This window comes from Vanessa atalanta, chromosome 15, assembly GCF_905147765.1.
Source record: "Vanessa atalanta chromosome 15, ilVanAtal1.2, whole genome shotgun sequence".
Taxonomy (NCBI): Eukaryota; Metazoa; Arthropoda; class Insecta; order Lepidoptera; family Nymphalidae; genus Vanessa; species Vanessa atalanta.
Window position 1 is genome coordinate 1,114,273 of NC_061885.1, and position 21,571 is coordinate 1,135,843.

Below are 21,571 nucleotides of genomic sequence, written 5' to 3' on the forward strand. Positions count from 1 at the left end.
AAATAATGTTCTATCCGTGAAAAACTTTTTAGAATCGGATCATTAGTTTCGGAGATTACCTCAAAAGACAAACAAACAAATATTAACACGATAATATTAGTATAGATTTGAAATTCCTCTTAACATTATTTTATTTATAATAAGTAAGTTGAGTTTTTTGGTAATGTGTTTGCATTACTCTGTACTTTGGTACTCTGTGTAATCTAAACAATAAAATCGCTAAATAATCAAAATAAATACATGCAATTTTATTATAAGCCGAGATGGCCCAGTGGCTAGAACGCGTGCATCTTAACCGATGATTTCGGGTTCAAACCCAGGCAGGCACCACTGAAATTTCATGTGCTTAATTTGTGTTTATAATTCATCTCGTGCTCGGCGGTGAAGGAAAACATCGTGAGGAAACCTGAATGTGTCTAATTTCAACGAAATTCTGCCACATGTGTATTCCGCCAACCCGCATTGGAGCAGCGTGGTGGAATATGCTCCAAAACCTTCTCCTCAAAGGGAGAGGAGGCCTTTATCCCAGCAGTGGGACATTTACGGGCTGCTAATAAATACATAAAAAATAGTCACTCACGGCTAAATATACAATATTTATTTACTAGTATGGAAATAAAAAAAAACTTGTTTCCAAGTAAAGTTATTCCTTTATTATATTGAAACACTTAAAATAAAAAAACACAGGCTAAGTTTTTTTCACCAGCTCTTATCAGGGCAGTAAATCTTTTCCGTATCAACCGAGACTACAACAATATGTAAACAATATTGGATAAACGAATTAGAATTTGAATTTCAAAGTCGGTAGAAAACAATGTTGAAACGTCCATACATATGATAGGTATCTGTGTCAATGGACAGGCGGTCGAGCCACAATGATCTCCTTGCCTGTCCATGCGGGAGTTACCGATATGTATTTAAATGCATTTAAGTCTGTCCGCTATACAAGAACTGAATATTTTATCGTCGGCTGAACGGTCTAGAAATACTATTAAGACGATAAACTGAGTAAAACTTGAGTAACTTGGTGTTAGAGCTTTGTGCAAGTCCGTCTGGCAAAGTCCCAACCACAGATTAAATATTCTACCGCCACACAGCAATACTTAGTATAACTGTGTTCCAGTTTGAATGAATGATCAAAATAAATGGAGATTATAATTAATAAAATAGCTGATAAATATTAATAGTTTATAATAAGCAATACAGTAACAGGTTTTTAAAATAATTAAATTTTGTGTTAAGTTAATCTTTACGCGACAAACATCGGGCCGTCAAGATAAATGACATAGATCTTTTATTTAGGAAAGTTACACTGCCTCGCTCACCCTTCAAACCGGAATACAATATTGCTGTTTGGCGGTAGAATATTTGATGAGTGGGTTGTACCTACCCAGACGGGCTTGCACAAAGCCCTACCAACAACTTTCTATTGCTAGACGTTGCTCCACTGTCAAACGTTTCCCCAATTTAATATGTTGCATAATGTTACTGAATATTTGAATATTTATACCCTTCACATATCTTAAATTAATTCTGGTGTAAATAAAATATAAAACACGTTTTCCTTTTTTTTCAGATTTATCAATCATCCAAATGGATCATAAAAGGACATACAAAATTGTTTTTAATGAAAAACAATGACATGCGTGTTTAGTGTAACACTAGTGATGTGTTGAAATTATATCGATAAGCAAAAATGGATACAGATATGCATAATTCAACGTTGGATACGATATATCCGCGGGAGGCGACTATAATGGCGGCCGCGTGTGCTTGTATATTTAGCATAGTAGGTGTTCTAGGTAAGTGAAACATTGACTTTGATATTTATTATAATTTATTTTAACGGGTGTTTCATTTAACACTGATTTAGTTTTTTTTTTTATACAATTTAAAATAAAAACCATAAAAATATAAACGAAATTATTATTGTATGAGTATCAAGATGCTTTATTTCAATTGGTTAGACTATAGTTGTGATTATACATACATATGTACGTAGTCACACGCACACAAGCTTAAAAACACGTGACAATCGGCAATTAGAATAAACGCTCTTAACTTACCACCCCCTGAACGAGATGTCTAGCCTTATATAAGCTCTTAATAACAAGCTATCAAAATAATACATTCATTTCTTTTTTATATTTTTTTTATTTTGTGTTTTTATTAACATTTAATAACTTTCTTACATATAAAAAATTTCGTGTCAAATATTATCATACTTTCGTAATTCTTTTCCTGATTCAAAAATACTTAACGCTTATATAAAATGAAATAATTTCTTGTACGTATACGTTTTTCATTTATTTATAAGATGCTCAGCGCGATTCAACCTGCATTATACGTCATTGCTCTGGTACCGTGGGTGGTAGCTTGAAGCGAAATAGCCTATAACCATCCTCAATAATTGGGCTATCAAATGCAAAAATAATTTCTCAAATCCGACTAGTAGATCCAGAGATTAGCGCGTTCAAACAAAAAACAAACAAACTTCAGATTTATAATATACGAATAAATTAAATAATTCTAGAATCTCCCTTGTTCCAAATTTAAATTCAAATATAGAATGTATTTATAGTACATGCGTATCATTACGTAAATTAACGGTAAACGACATTGATTACAATTTGATAAAGTGCACTTGCCTCAAACGTAAAATATTATTACAACGTTGGCTGATAAGAATCCTTGTTTACCCTGTTCGTGACCTAATAGAGTAAATACATTATTGATGATTATTAACTGGCTTAGAGTGCGACTTCGAACAGAATAAGTTAAAGTTAAGCTAAGAGGGCTCCTCTGCCTTTGAGGAGAAGATGGAGCTTTTTCCAGTATGCATCTCCAATAAGGATGGTATTATATGTGTGGCAGAATTTTATTGAAATAAGATACATGCAGGTTAGCTCACGATGTTTGCCTTCACCGCCGAATACGAGATGAATTATAAAAATTAAAAAAGCACTTAAAATTTCAATTGCGCTTGCCTGGGTTTGAAGTGTTTGAACCCGCAATCATCGGTTTAAACACACGCTTTCTATCCACCGGGCCATCTCGACTTTTTGTTGCAGTTTTCCTTTAAAACTCGTTTTAAATAGATCATCTAGTTTTTTTTATGAAAGTATCATTCAATTTAATTATTATAATTTTTTGTTATCCTTTTGTTATTACTAAAAATCCCTATGAGCCTTTGAAACCTTTTTATCTACGATATAATTGCTGTTTTAAAATAAATTCACGCAAATAAATGGCCAGATACTGCAGTAGTTTACGAATAGCCGGCTTGGGCTTACTTTGGAGTACCTAATTGTATACGTGCTTAAATATTTAAAATTAAAGGTTTTATTTAGAACTATCCAAGAAGATAAGAAGGTAATCGGGAAATTCTGCTGTAATAATTAAAAAATTATTAAAATTTATAAATAGTAAGATTTATAACGTAGATGTATTAAAAAAAATAACTTAATATCCCAAATAAAACTCAAGCCAATAACGACAATGACTTGATACAACTTGAAATCTATTTAAAGTGATAAAATCTAAAAGTACATAAAAACTTATTGATATCAAATACCACTTTATCGATAAAAATTGTCATTTATCGTATCATAATAGCCGTTGGAAACGTGAATATTTGTTTGCTCATCGATAAGGATCATCGTCCCATCACTACCGGTTCGTGGAAGCAGACGCATGTTTACTGAGCGGGCGCACATTGATATGAGACAATATGTCATAACAGCGCGTTCGTGTTACTAAATCTTTCATCGGATCCATGATGTGTTGTCACAAGCAAATAAACAAATATGAAATAAATATTTCTCGTCCGAAATAGGAAAGACCTTTGTTTAGCAATGACTTTGTAGTTGTTAAACTGTTGGGCTATTCTGTAACAAGAAACTCGAAACTCACCGCAGAACACGAGCTCGAAACGTCAGAACATGATATGTGATAATGACTAAAATAATTATAAAATATAAAGGATACACGTATCACCGTAAATCGGTTTTGGATTTTCACGAGTGAGGTACGAAGTGATTTCTTAAAGTATCGCACTGCCTTGCCGTTTCGTGTCGTAGAAGATTATTTCAAATATCGAAAATCGCATGCGATTATTGCGCGGCTGAAACTTCCTGTCGCCGTGATTCGAGGTTTTGGCGCGCAATGTTTTTGTTTTGTATATTTTATCAAAACATATTTTTATTAATTTATGTTAAACTCGTATACATTATAAAAAAAATTCTGTATATATTATATCAAATTACTAGAGTTCAATCTTTCCTAACCTCATTCCGAGCAATCACGTGCACACACATGACACAGACCGCTTAAATACACTCATTAAAATTGACGTCAACGTTCAATACATAGACGTTGGGAAATTAAAGAACGAAACATGACTCAGTTTTACAGAGAGTTTTTTGGTTAATTATTATTAATTACGTCCGCTAGTGATTTACTTTTAAAGTTTTACTAAAATTCTCAACAGCCTGATACTCTGGCTGAATTCCCTCGGATCTTGTCGCAACGCTATCTCATCGGTTTTTTTTTTTATGAAATAACACTGGTAGAGGACGTGCAAATGGGCCACCACGTAACAAATAAAAAAAAAATTACTTTATTCGAGTAGACATGCAATTTCTAATCGCCATTTAACAAACTATATTCAGTGAAGCTACCACCGGATCGGAATGCAGATTCTACCGAGAAGAACCGTCAAGACAATCAGTAGTTAATTTTTTTCCACGTTTAAAAATACCCTGTTAAGTGCGTCTCAACTGTTAGTAAAATATATGATTAATACTATCAGTGTTTTTTTTTTAAACTATTTTGTGTCAATATCAGTTCTCTTATGATCAGTATTGATTAATATTGAGGTGTCCTCCCACCTGTCATCTAAAGTTCTAAATATCTAAATGTGACGAGTATATAACACTGGTTGTCGTCCGCGGCTTTGCTCGCGTTTACGGGGTTGGCTTAAATGTCTTTTTTTTTAAATTTACAACATCCACGGGCTCATACCCGTGCCTTTTTTTACATTCTACTTTTATAAATTTTGGCGTTTTTTACTTTACATTTTTACTGAACATCAGCAGGTCTTCGCTGGACTTAAAGCTTGTCGTCTTGTTGGAAGACGTGGCCCACATTGACTTTGTTTTTTCTTAAAAAAAAATAGCTTGTCTTTCCTTGGAGTTTAGGCTTGCTTCATACGAAATTTCATAAATATCGGTTCAGGCCGTTGGTGGATTGGGTTAGATTTGAATGAGTATCAGATGGACAGGTAGACAGACAGAATTTCTTTCTCATTTATAATATTAGTATAGATGTCATGAAACTGCGTGTCAGCCGAGCTGTTTCCGATTTTTGAGTCCCATAAAGTATAGAGATGGTTGACGTGCGGCCAATCATTGAATACATCATGAATCGATAAATTAGCCTATATTCGTTATTCGTTGATTTTAGTATCATTTATTTTCAAGATCACTCGCCTGCTATAGTCTGTCCTACCTATTCAGTACATTGCTTCAAAATCCTACAAAAAACCTATACATTAGAGACTAACTGTTGCCTTCGTCATTTATTTGCCATTGAATCCCGCAGTTTATAACTCTATGGTTTTAACCAGGTCCCAATCTACTTCTAAGTTAAATCAAATTACGATTTATTCAGTGGTCTAGTCATAATGAGATGTCAATCATACGGATAGATACTTTTGCATATACTAGTCTGATGAAGCTAATATGTAAAAAGTAAGGAGATTTTTTTGTTATATCAAAACAACGGTCCGGAAATTATAATTTAATTTCAAAATTTCAAGCGATTATCCAAATGACGTAAGTTTTGACATTTTGGTTTTCCAAATTACCTTTTGCTTTTGGGTAATATGAAAAAAACAACATAATACGTAATTAGAAAGCGTGACACGTGCATATTTGTCATATATATATAATTGTTTCGGAATTATCCTGTCTAAAAAAAAAGGCACACCAGATGTGGAACATTCATAAGTAGTACAATTGGTAACTGTTCTTTTAAACAAACGTATAGAGAGACAATACTCACGACAATATCGTATTTAGAAAAAATGGACAGACTCTTATGATCAGTTACTTTATGTATATGTTGAGTCGAAATATTTTCGGATTGGGCGTCCAAGTTAAAATACGAAACAAGGGTTTTTAAGGCCTAAGGGAAATATCGTGAGGAAATCTGGGAGGCATATTTTAAAGGCCGGCAACGCATCTGCAAACGCCCCGGTGTTGTAGATGTCCACGAGCGGTGGTAGTCACTTTCCATCAGGTGAGCCTCCTGCTAGTTTACCACCTATCATATAAAAAAAAATATGGTGGAAGCATTTCTGACTTATTTATGACTACCTGAACTTGCGGCTTTACCCGCGCGACATTTCTAGAACTTCACCTTTCACACACAATCCTTCAACCCCAATGTATCCCCTCAATGGGTCAATAATAAAAAAATGCTAACGTTTTTCCCCGGAAATCAAACTACATATCTCCATACCAAATTTCATTTGAATCGGTTCAGCGATTTAAGCGTGAAGAAGTAACAGAGTTATTTTCGCATTTATAATAATAATATCCTAATATATAACTAAGAACGACATACAGTTTTAAATCTGAACAAATTCTATTTATCATTCAACATTTGATCCACCCGACAATACTGGGATACAAACACTAGGGGCTTAATCCATAAAGGTTGTTAATAGTTGAACTATGATGCCGTCTCTTTTTTTTCAAACGTTTAATTACTAATGACAGAATAAGAAAAATATTTCTTCAGATCAGATTTAAGACTAATTGTATTATTATCACTAGCTTAGTTCGAAATAATAAAAATATATTAGGTATGTAGTTATTACCTTTGGGATTATGTAACTTTTAACAATATTCCAAACACAATACAATCTTTTGTAAAATGCTAATAACCTAAACAAGATACAGTGGGGCGCATTGACGAGTGTGGCGCTTGTCACGTGTCATGTTATCAATGCAATTAACTTACCCATAGTCCTTGTAAGTTCACTCGTATATATTATTGAATGCATCTATACATAACTAAGTACTACTTAGCTAAGTTGTCTGCCTTGTCATGTTAAATGACTTGCAAAAATGAGAGACTGACAATTCGTCTGTACATATACTATATATATATTTGTATAGGAGCCGATTTTGATGATTATTTTTGCGTTGAGTTTTCTGTATAAAATAAGGTATGGTTCTGGAGGTAAATTGTCAGATATTAGCGCTGTGAGAAATATATTGTATGTTTTTATAATTTGCCATAAAATCCCACATTCACCACATTACGAATTATCAAGGACACGCTTAGCCATGTGGTATATCAATCAAGCTGACAATTTATCAATTCGCCCCCGAGCAGCGGGGACAAATGACCCCTCCGATCAGTAAACACTATCGATCGGTGAGCTGGAAGCTGTTTATTTACGAATATTGATTTTATAGCGCGTCTTGCTATATTGATTTAACTGACTTTTTTTATTAAATCAAAGACAGCTAATATTGATTAAGTTCGGGTGATATTAAAGTAACTTTAAATGTCCCGCTGAGAAAAGTCCTCCTTTAATCTTTAGAAGGTTTGAGGCTTATTCCACCGCACATTATGGGTTGGTGGATACACTTGTGGCAAAATATCTCTAAAATTTGTACGTTTAACTACATATATATTCCTTACGAAGTTTTCCTTTATTATTTTGTAAGGGAAAAAATATAGTTGAGTTGGTCGTATAAATAATTAGTTAATAATCACTATGATGGGTAATATATACCTGACTGCCTCAGAAATATCGTAATGTTTTGTTTTTGTTGTCTATCTCTTTGGTACATTCTATGTCTTAATGGCGCCACGAATTGTTATAATTAAATAAGGTACGCTTCGATACAAAAAAAGACATGTATTGAATAACCATTGTAACAAAAAAATTTGAACACTTATCGAGTATCAAAATCAAAGTATGTATTTTTGAAAGACCATTCCAAAAATATACATTATATAACTCATATTATACATTTTAAATGAACATAGTTATTTTTATTGCAAAAAGTATTTAATACGAGATATTTAAGTACCATGTTTTTATTTTTATTTGGTGGAGCTCGATATTTCGACTTTATCTACGAATGTCTTGTTCACAACAAAAACATGGTAAATATACCGTATTAAATACTAGTTGCTATATTATATTTCTACGTAATGTTCAATGTTAAATTATTCAAGATGTAACGACAACCGGATAGGTTTCAAACTAAAGAGTTTTTATTTATATTATAAAAAAAAGTATATATTTATTAAATTAATTATCTTACAATATTTTTATCGCGTGTTTCTTTAGTTCAACAGCCCGGAAGCAATTAATCATAGCGTCGACCATCGGGCAGCTCACATTTCGCGGAAAAAATAAATAATAACCATTATAAGATGATAATTAAGAACGATATGTCATCTTAATCACAGGAACATGTAATTATCTAATACTCTTACACAATGAGTCCTCTCGAACGATCGCCCGACAGCTTCGGTGACCAAATGACGATAGGGCAACAAAATCAAAATATACTTTATTCAAGTAGTCTTTAGTTTTACAAGCACTTTTGAATCGTCATTTAACAAACTATTTAAAGTAAAGCTACCACCGGTTCGGAATGTAGTTTCTACCGAGAAGAACCGGCAAGAAACTCAGTAGTTACTCTTTTTCAATATCTAAAAATACAGTCATGTTAGTTACATATAATTATATATTATGAAGTTATATCTCCTGCCTGGAAGTTAATAAGCATTACTCCACACTTTTTTATCATCAATATAATCTTATATCGAATAATATGCCTTCTTCACCAATGTGTTTTTTTACAATTGACTTGAATCTGTGAAACGGCAAAGTTAATAATGTCTGCGGAATTTTATTATAGAAGCGGACACCTTGCCCCAAGAATGATTTATTGACTTTGCGGAGTCGGAAACTTGGTATTCTAAGCTTATCCTTACTTCTTGTGCACATACAATGATTATCACTGATTTTATCAAAGAGATCAATGCTACTGTGAATATACATAATATTTTTGTAAATATACTGTGACGCAACAGTGAGTATTCCTACTTTGTTAAAAACATCCCGAAGAGTCTCTAGCTCCAAGATTATAAATAGACCGGATTCCTCTCCTTTGTAAAATAAAAACAGATTCAATATCTGCAGCATTACCCCAAAGTAATATGCCATATGACATGTAACAAGTACTCTGAGTGACAGGGCTTTGTACAAGCCCGTCTGTGTAGGTACCACCCACTCATTCGATATTTTACAGCCAAACGAAAGACTTTTTTTTTTGAAGCGACTACCAGCAACGTATAAAAATCCCAATTTATTTTAAACGTTTTACTTCTAGAGTTATTACGACAATATTCCAGCGAGTTAAGATTGAATCTGTTACTAAACCATTGAGCTATTGTAAATACAATTGTTTAAATATAACTTTATGAGTTCAATACCTAATATGACAACCATAACACATATTATGCGTGTGTAACCTCCCGTGTCCTGTGCTTCCTCTTTCCTTCACAAGGTCTACTCGCTGGCTCGCGATGTCACCGCCTAACTGTGACATCAATTCCATCGGGCACGAAGAGATTCGGCAAATCTTTTCTTTGCCGCACCTCCAATAAATGAAATTCTCTATCAGCGAACGTGTTCCCGTCCTCTTATAACCTGGGTTCCTTCAAATGAGGCGTGAAGAAACTGGTTGTCGCTCGCGTTTTAGAGGTTCATCGTCAGATATTAGGTGAAAAAAGTACCCTATGTTTTCCTTGGGGTTCAAGCTTGTTTCGTAATAAATATCATCAAATCTTGAATCAAATGAATCTTATAAAATGTAAATTCAAAATACTTGTAGCCGACTTGAATAAAGTATATTTTGAATATAATTTTTTTTATTTTAAGAATTCATTGATTGATTGATCGAATGATTTTTTTTTACTTACTATTAAAATCACTGTCTTATAATATATAATGCCTATATTTAAAAGAATTATTTACACCGAGGACTTCGCTAAATATATACAAATCGAAATTAAAAATGTTGATATCATGGCCGCGTGAAATGGGCGAAAGGTTGCTAGCGGCGTTTCCCCGTTGAATCGCAATTCCGATATCTTAACCAAAAATGATCCAGCAATCCTGGTTATAAACGCCAATACGACGAGGTGTCATGATAACAATTATTCGAACTACGAAATTAAAACACAATTAAAATTAATTTAGGTTCTTCTCAGGTTAGGGTATTTTCTTTCCCTAACCGATGGTAGGGTTTAATTTAATAATCAATAAGCAAGTGTAATGCTTCTATTATTACATAGTATAAAACAAAGTCGCTTACCGCTGTCTGTCCCTATGTATGCTTAGATCGTTAAAATTACACAACGGATTTTGATGCTGTTTTTTTAATAGATATATTGATTCGAGAGGAAGGTAAAATAATACACGCACAATATAGTAGAGAAACACTGATAATTTTAGAGGTTTCTGAAGTGATGTCGTAAATAAACACATTTTTTGCGCTTTGTACACCAGAAAAGGGTCTTCAAAAAAGTCAGTGATGATATATGTCTATCTCTTAGGGATAACCCACAATAACCATTTTTAATCTTATACTTTTTACGAGAAATAATGGCTTATTTTCGAAGTGATTTTAAGCCGTACAGCATTAATCCTTATCCAATTAAGTAGGTATCCTTAAATACATTGCGAATTTAATATAGATCAATATGGCCCTGACATTACAGATATAAAAAGCAGGGAAATAGCGGTTTGTATGGTCTAATGACTGAAAAACTGTGAACGTTGAGACATTCTGTAGTATATTTAGTATCAGAATTGCACCCGTGCGAAGCCGGGGCGGGTCGCAAGTATTGAATAAAGGAATTTGATTTGATTTAAACAGATATGTATACATTGAAATAATATAAACACGACGTGTAGCATTTCAGGCCCCTAGCCCGGGGCCTCTAATAAATAGTTACGGTGTTTAAATGTTCATTGGCGCCGCTCGTACTGTCGGTAGTCGTGCTTACATTAGACAGACTGAACACTTAGAGATATTGAATCGATATGAGTTTTAGCCAATAGTCGCGATGTTAGCTTTAATTGCGGACGCCAATTCATTCAACGAACTGTTTCCGTGACTCATGGTTCAAAATGTTTAACAGGATATGAAATATCGCCGATTGAAAATGGACCTAAATGACAGGCATATCGTGGTTTTCGCTAAATTTAATCTAACTAAACACATCTATACGAATATTGTAAAGAGGTAATGTCTGTTTGTTTTGTATGTAGAGCGTCATCTCCGCAAAACCCAAAACTAATAACACTGGTAGAAAGCTACATTTATCCTCAATGGATATCCTGGTCGGGTTTGTAGTTTTTTTATACAAACAAATAGTATAATTTTTTTAACGATTCGTTGTATATGAATGATTTAAGTAATGTAATGGTAGGTATTCAACTCGTCATAACAAACCAAACGAGATCAAGGTTTCTAGAAGCCATTGAAGGGTTCCACTTTTCCTGACAACTATGAATTACTTATACATGCGAACTGAAAAAACTATTTAAAATCGACTTCCCATCCTAGACTTGTTTACATACTGACTTTGTTAGCTATACTGATATAAAAACTAAGAATCTGTTTGATTGTGCTAATCCTACTATCGAAGAAGTCGATTTTCAAAATTTTCGAAATCAAAACATTTATTGAGAAAGGCTATAGAGTATATAACATCATAGATACTAACATTATAAATGTAAAGAAATTTAACAAAAACAGTTCACGTTTGATAGCTTTTTAATTGAGAGAGGTACAATGCATAGCTCGGAATATGATAAGTGACAATTAACGTAGATAACATCACACAAAACTGGAGGTTTTGGTATGATATAAATAACTACGATATTATGTAATACGGGACCTTAAACTTAAATTTTCCAGGTAATTTAATAACAACAGTTGCATTGCTGATGCATCCGAAACTGCGCGGCCACGTCACCACGATGTTCGTGCTGTCGCTCTGCGTCTCTGATCTCCTGTTCTGCAGCATCAATTTACCATTAACTGCGAGCAGGTACGCAATTCACATACAATTATTATACTGATTTCATAGTACCATTTCTAATATATATTTATGTATATTAGGGAGGCAACTAACAATGACATCTGATTGTAAATGGTCACCTCAACGCATATAAATTGAATTATCCGATTGCTTATCAATCAATCAATCAAAATATACTTTATTTAAGTAGGCTTTTACAAGCACTTTTGAATCGTCATTGAACAAACTATATTAAGTGAAGCTACCACCGGTTCGGAATGTTGAGGAATGTGAATATTTAAGTGCCGAGATCGTCCAAAAATTGTGGGTTCTAATCCGGGCATGCAGCATTGAGTTTTTATAAGCTTAACTTGTATAAATAATTCATCTCGTGCTCGGCGGTGTAGGAAAACATCGTTAGTAAAGCTAAATGTGCCGGATGAAATTTTGACAAAGGCGTGACTCCAATTCGGAGCAGCGCGATGGAATAAGCTCGAAAACTTTATTATAATAATTTTTCGTTATGCAGATATATTAAACAGCAATGGGTGCTGGGTCCAAGACTCTGTCAGATGTTCGCCTTCGTGTTCTACGGGAACGAGGCTGTGTCTCTCCTCTCCATGGTCGCTATCACAATTAACAGGTATGTATTTACAGACTATGTGCTTAACTAGTTGTCGCCCCCGATTTCGTTCGCGTTTTATTAGCCAATGTCCTTCCTTGGAGTTCAAGTTTTTTTTCATAACAAATTTCATCTAATTCGATTCAGTGGTTTAGCCGTGAAAGATACTCAGACAAAGCTACTTCCGAATTTATAATATTAGTACAGATAACGTACAGCCTCCTCTAGAAGCAGGCTCTTTGTACAGGATGATCGGTTTAACAGTTTATAACACAGATTTAGAGTTTCCTAGATGCCGCATGCTCATTAGGTAGTATGTTAGTATAAAAACCAAGCGTGTCATATTTTTATACCTACGATGACGTCACCCTAGCCATAATTGAACATCGTAATAAATATATTAAAATTAGTATAGCTATGAGCAATAAAATTATTTACCGATGGTAGGTAATGCTTCCATTGACTCCATTTACTACATTTTTTTGACGACCTCCGTGGTCGAGTTGTTAGTCTAGACCGGTTTTCATTCGGACACTTCGGACACTTCGGACCGAAGTCCCGGGTTCGATCCGCGGCCGAGTCGATGTAGAAAAAGTACATTAGTTTTCTATGTTGTCTTGGGTCTGGGTGTTTGTGGTACCGTCGTTACTTCTGATTTTCCATAACACAAGTGCTTTAGCTACTTACATTGGGATCAGAGTAATGCGTGTGATGTCGTCCAATATTTATTTATATTAAAAAATATATATTTATTAATTTTCTTCAAAGGACAATTGAAGTCGTCGTCTTGGCTGGAAATCTTTCCATTTGACTTGAAGTCTCATTGTATAATGAATGGGCGCCGTGGCCAAAATCGGTCAGGAGGACATTCCTCCATCACACGGTCGTTAAACATTGTTTACCATTTAAATATATATAATATTATCGAACCGCCCGAACGTTCAATTTATTAATAAATAATGATCATTTTTTTTTTATATGATCAGTTTCCCGACTCATTCACATACAATTTTTATATTGAGAAATGAGAAATGAGAAATGTTTATTTGGACACGGTACACAGTAAAAAGAATAAAAAAGTATAAAAATTTAAAACAAAAAATAATAAAAAAAAAGATATTAACTAATTATAACTACTAACTTAATTACAAAAAAACAAAAACAACACAATGATACTTAACGTGTCCTAAGGGTTACCATTCAGCTTCCAAGTTGGGTTCCAAGAACGGCGATATATTTTAGAGACATTCTGTTATAGGACGAAGCTCGACTAATATCCATTATATACATATATTTAGTATCCTATATCACTCAAGAACAATGTAACTTTCTACCAGTGGAATATTGTTAGAATTCAATCATTAGTTCCGCAGATTATACCGAAATATTAACTCATTATATTCGTATCGTACAACCAAATTGTTATTCAAACGGAATTACTTATTAATGTACAATTTATGTAGCTTTGGATTCCGTTCAATAATAAATGATCGATAAACGAACTCAGTTTCTTAAATATGATTACCTTTTAAGTCGTGCAGCGATAAATCATCTTATTGATCAAAGATATGCTACCGGCTATGGGGATTACCAAGCATCTCGGCCAAAACAAACAACACCAACTCAGATTATAAAGCAAAAGGTAGATGGAACGCTCGGAACATTATAGTGAAGCAAAAAAAAACGGATACAAAATCAAAAGCGAATACAGATCCCCGGTAGTGCTAAACGAAACTTTTTCTTAATAGAGAAGAAAGAGCTGTCACTGTAATTAATTAATATTGAGGTATTACTGCACACAATACCGGGTAGTGAATCAATGACGTCATAACAAAACGTCATGACGTTTGCCGTCACGGCGTACGAGTCAGACTGTGAGTCTTACCCCCAAGCCATGGCTGGCTACGTGTTTCACATCTATATCGGTAGACCCGATCGAAACCTGTCTGCAATTATTTATCGTTAAAAAGAATGATTTTTAGTCGACAACATATATTTGCAAAATTCGTATAATCAAGATATTTCGATAGGTATTCAATCCGTAAAATGGCGGCCATGTTTGACTTTTACGGGTGCGTTCAGAAAGTGTGTTCCAAATAATAGTTTCGTGCAGAGTTATTAAACACAAAAAAAATTATAAATTAAATGAAAAGTATTTGTTTAGTTTTATTTATTTTACCAGAGCGAAGCCGGGTTATCATCTAGTAAAAATAATATTTTAATACTCGGATTTATGATAAGTTGTAACAAATATTCTACTGTTTTAAGTATAGGGTTAATAAAAACATTACGAACATCGCGTATCGTGTAACCATTAACCCACAACTTCACAAAATAAGCGCCATAAAGATGTCAGTTCCGAAAAGCGTTCCCCTCAACCCGGAAGATATAAAAAGATAAAAGCAATACACGCAACGCAGACGAGATTCATCTCCGTACATTTGAGTGTATCGTAAAAATAATACGTGGGAACACTCAGCCACTGCGTAAATGTCAGCGTTATATTTATTGATACATATTTCATTACCGCAAAACTGTCGTTCTTTTTTCAAAATTTATAATTTTAATAGTTCTACTAGTTTTTTTTATTTTTATAACCAAACAATATATTTTTTTATGAAATAATTTAACTCACTTCAAACATTTACTTCTCTGTATTTGCACTTTAACGTAATTTAATTATACATTTTTTCCTAAGCATTAAAATGTTAAATTAAACCTTATTAAGCAGGGCAAGAGGCACCGTAAATTTATTTTTAACCGACTTCAAAAAAAGGAAAACATTTATGAACCGTTTTGAAATTTTCTATTTCATTTAAATTTGAAATCATAATAAAAAAAAATCTTCGTTCGCATCGATATATATTTCTATTTCTCGTAATCTATGTAGACATATTCATGTACAATCCTGTTCTAGATAAGTCCCCTTAATGTCAACTGTACAATTGATTCAGTGGATAGTAAGTTTTCTAAAAATTATACATGAACTCCGATTCCAATAGTAAATTGAGATGAAGCTTTCATTTACTTTTATTAATTGATCAATCAATCAATAAGTCTAAATTAATTACAGTTTGTTCATTGATTCTATGAGGAATGTGCATTTTAATTGAAATTGAAACAGCGAAAGTACTGTTTCAATTTTAAATAATACTGGTATTTACAAAAAAAAATAAAAAAAAATATTATATCAAATTAGTAAACAATTGTTGGTATAAAAACGAAGAACTTATTTCATTTAGATTTATTGATTGGCCGTTCTATTAACGAAACATTTTTTTTTTTCGTTATTTATGTATATGTAACGGTAAAATATGTTGATTGCCAGCACGCAATGGTCACGCAATCTCTTTTGTTAAGATTCGATTTCCGTTGTTTTTAACAAGATCAGTACGTGCAAAACATATTATAAATAAGATAAATATTAAACACTTGTTTAAAATTAAAACATGCTGAGCTAACCGTAACACATAAAATACATTTTCTTTTTAAATATGTTCTCTGTTAGTGTAAAAGATCGGATTTAAAATTATATAAATATACTTTACGGGACAGGATTTTACACAAAGAATTCTTTTTTTAAATAGTACATAAATTATTTTTCTCTGATCCGTTTATGTTGTAATTAATTTTTTTATTTCTCTTCCTTATAATTAGGCAGAATACCATAGGATCATCGATATAGTATATTAAAATGAAAAACAAAATAAACTTTATTTAGAACAAAGTAATTTTACGAAATAGGTTTGTATTCTTACAATTCAATTTTAATAAAAGACTAGTTTCTTTATTTAAAAAATAATAATTATACAATATATTAAATTAATGAAAATTTATCTCCATTTCTTTTTTTATATTTGGAAATGTCGATGTCGATATACCAATCCAGAGTATAGAGCTGCTTAGAGAAGTAGGCCTTACATTGGTATATATATATTTTTTTCTATTTTTAAACTCGACTAGATAAAAAATCCAATTCGTATATCCGTTTTGAATATAATGAATTTGAATATAAAATATATGTAATCAATAGTTGTTAAAATGTAAATTATTAAACAGACCATTAAAAGACCCACATCCCAACGCGTCATTTGTAGGCGATGCGTTTCAATTTAAGTGCTTCTATTGTTAATGTCACAGAACATATCAGAACAGATTTAGAAGTGGCATGAGTTGAATGTGATACATGGTATTCATTATTCAAATTATATATACAGACTAATGTATCTGTTTCGGTTTTTACTTCGACTTTTGAATCTAGTTTAAACTAGTTATATCTGCCAGTTAGGCAAAGGCATGAAGCTAGACTACTAAAAGAAATCAACTAATATGAACACAATTTTCACTTAATTGTATTTATTCGTTTTATTATTATATAAATATAGTTTCATATTGGCTGAGGAATAATAAATTCTATAATAAACAGTTTTATAATAAAATAAAATAATTTTATTTTTATCTGCTAATAGGGTCCGCGTTCGGCTTCGTCCGCATTTTGGTCGAGAGGTTTTACCCTGTTTTATTTTCATTTCGGTACTCCTGACAACTCGTATACAATTTCATAATGATCAGTGAAGTAGTGAAGACGTTTAAAGCGTAAAAAAAAACTCACCTTAGTAATATAAAATTAGGTAGGTCGATATTGTCTATTAGAATTGAGCCATTTCCATGCAGCCCTCTGTTCTATGGTTAATATGACTCGTTCCTGGACGTGTTAAGTGCATTGTGAGGAGTGATATAAGCATTTTAAGTTACATTTAAGTTGTGAAAGGAATGACTAATAAAATTATTTAAAAAAAAGTTACTAGAAACATAAAATATATTACTCGTTAATGTTTTTTATAGAAGGTAATACAAAAATCTAAATTAACAGTTCGTAAATTCACTGCTAGACAAGGGACGCTTTCTGTGAAATACAATACAGACAGACATGCATTTATATCTAGTGATCTAGACACGCGGTAGCGTGTCAGCCAAGTTCTAGTAACAGAACTGGCGTGCAGCACCGTGTGTAATATTACACGAACCATTTGGAGCCACTTTTGACCTCCTCATAACTCAAAAATTATTTGACATAAATGTGTCAAATTTGGCTCATATATTGAGACTCGCGAGATACATATGTGTTCCAAATTTCATAAACGCATCTCAAATGGTTATTTAGATATTAACGTCTAAAAATCGTCATTTTTATCACTGACTGACCTATAGATCAAAACTATAACCTACTTCCAGATGACCTAGAAAGTTGAAATTTGGCATGCAGATAGATAATTAGGACAATATAAAGGAAAAAATCTGAAACTGGTAATTTTGTATCATTTTATTATAATTTTTCATTTTATTGGCTCTATAGGAACACTTATATACTTAGTTCCTGTAATAACTGTAATAAAAAAAATGATGTAAGAACCAGCAATCAAAACTTATGACAACCGGTCTTAATGTGGATTTTAAGGTCTTCACGTGAATATATAACAAGTTGAATACCACCCTTAAGTTTTTTAAATCCAAATATTTCCGTTTTATTACTTATTAGTATAGCCGACTTTGGTATTTATTACGTTATTAACTAGCATTTAGCGCACATCAATGGTGCAAAATCTATATATATACTTTAAAAAAAAAAATACGCATTTCGGTACACGGTGCGCGATGTGACGCCGAAGCAGCGGGTTAGAAGCGTTGTGATTAAACCTTAACGCGGACGTGTCTGAGCGAGTGGCAACTGCGCTCATAAGAATTATTTCAATGCCTTCCGATGGAAGCTGCCTAGTCTATTCGACTGCATATTTTTTGTTTGAGTATACTAGTATACAACAATAAAATAGGTTTCGTGAGACTGTAGTAGAGTATGTATATCGTAACAGGAATGATTTAAGTTTGTACTCTAGCGCTACAAACGGGGATCCTTATTGCTTGGAAGAACAGTATCGAGCGAGCATGCTGATGTCAGCAAAGACCTGGTGAATGGGTCCAATGGAAAAATAGAGAAAGTACATTGAGGACGTCGACAACAGCAATAGCGCATGTAAAATAACAATTCAATTTAAACATAATTTAATTTGCGAACTAGAAGCCAAACCAAGTTACAGATATTAAGTAATGAACATATATGTTCAAAGGAAACAATTCTCTATTTGCTTAGCATATTCTACTACTATATACAAATCACAAGCACTTGACGGTGCTCTTTTCGACATAGGCTCCTCTATATTAAGTAAAGAGCAGGCTTACGTTGGCCTCTCTGGAGTTAAAAACTTAGATGGAGTACATTTTATCAATTTAGGTCCAAGTCAAATCAAGACACAAGAGAGCTCTATTGTAGAGTACAACCGTCTGCGCACATTATACCACCCCTACTTGGGTAAATTAAATATAAACAGAAAACGCGTAAAAAATATCCGGACACTAAATGGGCAATTCACTCGAACATTTAAGAGGTACCTACAAGAAAAATAAGAACGTACCAAAAAAAAGACAATTATACCCCGTAAACATAAGAAAATAGAATAGCTTAACAAAAACCATTTGGTATTAATTTTGTTATTAATAAGTACCTACTAATAATTTATATACAAAAAGTAGTGATATCCCATCAAAAACATAAATGTAAAAATGAGAGCCAAGTTAAATATTATGATATATACCTTGGTTGTTGTCTTCAACGACAAAAGAAGTGAGATCTAAATTTGTGCCAAGTTAAATAGTCCTTTTTGAAATTTATTTATAACTACATAAAATATCATTTCTTCTTATAACTTGGGGTAATATATTGTTGCCTAAGGTCTGACTTGGCTAGTTCTCATATACAAATTATATTATAGCCTTCGTAAGTTCTAAGCCTGTTACAAATGAATTATAAACACAAATTAAGCACGCAAATATTCAATGGTACTTCTCTGGATATGAACTCGCAATATCTGGTTAAGATTCATGTTTTCTAGTGACTGGACCATCGCAGCTCTTAATGTACATTAATACTAACTAAGCAATACTGAGCTGTCCTCCATTCTTCTTAGATGTTCTGAGTTATAATTTGTTATTCTAAACACAAACTACAATTTGTGTTTATAAACATATAAGAACTAGCCAAGTCAGACCTTAGGCAACAATATATTACCCCAAGTTATAAGAAGAAATGATATTTTATGTAGTTATAAATAAATTTCAAAAAGGACTATTTAACTTGGCACAAATTTAGATCTCACTTCTTTTGTCGTTGAAGACAACAACCAAGGTATATATCATAATATTTAACTTGGCTCTCATTTTTACATTTATGTTTTTGATGGGATATACTTAACAGAGTCTGTGGCATCCAACAACTTAATTGACCGATAATTATTATTCTGCCCAGTAAGAACTTAATCTCCTTTTTGTTGTTTGAAGTTACTTATCTAGTTTCAATAATAATTGCTTAATTTTAAGAATTATTATTATTATAAATAATTTTTATAACCTCTGTCTTTACTTAATTATCTTAGTTTTGATATAAAAACAGTTTTTAATTTTACGTTACATCATTTTATATTTTAAATATTTTTTTAGCAAGTATAATTGGGAAATTGTTTGTCATGTTACATTTCCAATATTAACAACTAGAAAAGACAGAATTACGACGAGACGTCTTACTCTCTGAAATTAACAGAACAAAATAATTCTTGGAATATAAGTTTGTTTTTAGTACAAACTTGCAGTCCCGTCTTAAGCATAACAAGCGTCCAAGTTCGAGCAGGTTCTATTCCCCCCAAAAAAAAGATTTTAAAGAGACCTTCTAAGGTGCCTGATTTTTAGCATCCCCTACACCCTTGATGAGGACGGGCATACAAACTTGACTACTTGCTATAAGATTATAACAGTAAAATATTCTTAAACCAAGCAGCCATTACTTTCGCATCATCGTGTTTAATTGAAAAGCTACCACCGATACGGAATATAGATTCTAGCGAGAAGAAGCGGAATCAAATCGGAGTCTCTCTGAAATGAAATGAGCACTGTCAAAAATATGTCTAGAAATCACGCAAACGCAGTATCGAAATAGCTCGTAATTCAGTAACTTGTGTGTAATGTAAGTTTCACGCTGAAAAAAGAGATCTTTAACTTTCTAAATGTTATTACAAATAATTGCACGCCAACATACTTGTTTTCTAATCATTTGTCATTTGTCTCTATTTAATATAATTTTTTTTAATAGGCCGGTCGGAAAGTCTGTTCGTTTTTTTTTCACTAGATATAATTGTTTTATTTTCACGGACAACTTCACGGTTAAGCCACACAATCTATACTTATAAATGCGAAAGTAACTCTGTTTGTTATCTATTTACGCTGAAATCGCTGAACGGATTTAGATGAAGTTTGGTTGGGAGATAGTTTAAGTCCCGGGAAAGATATAGGCTTTTCTTTATTCACCCTCGAATAAAATGCTTTGAGTAAAATTTTATAAATTTCGTGCGGTTAAAGCGGCAGGTTCAACTAGTCATATACTTTGATAGCTGATAAAACAAGTTTAATGTAATTATGAAAAAAAAAAATTACCTTTATAAATATTAAATAATTTAACCGTGAGGATAATATGTACATATGTAACGTCTCCAAACAAACCTTTCCTGAGAAAAAGTTTAGGTACGTATTCTTTTCTAACAGTTCCAACGTTACAACTTTATAAAAATATTTTTTTTTTTATTAATTTATTAAATATTGAAAGATGACATTCAGTTGTATTCATTTTTCAATCTTTGGATTTTTCCTGTCAATTTGCCACGGAGACTATCCCCGAGAGCGTAAGCGCTGAATTAATATCCTGACTGATTTCGCAGTAGT

At 32.7% G+C, this 21,571-nt stretch overlaps 1 protein-coding gene across 2 annotated transcripts in view; it reads left to right on the forward strand.

The window, feature by feature from the left end:
- Window positions 1–21,571, forward strand: part of LOC125069501 (protein trapped in endoderm-1) — a 47,073-nt gene that overhangs the window by 13,105 nt on the left and 12,397 nt on the right. For both annotated transcript variants that reach the window (XM_047679017.1, XM_047679018.1), the window contains exons 2-4: window positions 1,577–1,802; window positions 12,024–12,156; window positions 12,656–12,769. In XM_047679017.1, the coding sequence (XP_047534973.1) occupies window positions 1,697–1,802; window positions 12,024–12,156; window positions 12,656–12,769 (353 nt within the window). In that variant the 5' untranslated portion in view covers window positions 1,577–1,696. The remainder of the gene's footprint in view (window positions 1–1,576; window positions 1,803–12,023; window positions 12,157–12,655; window positions 12,770–21,571) is intronic.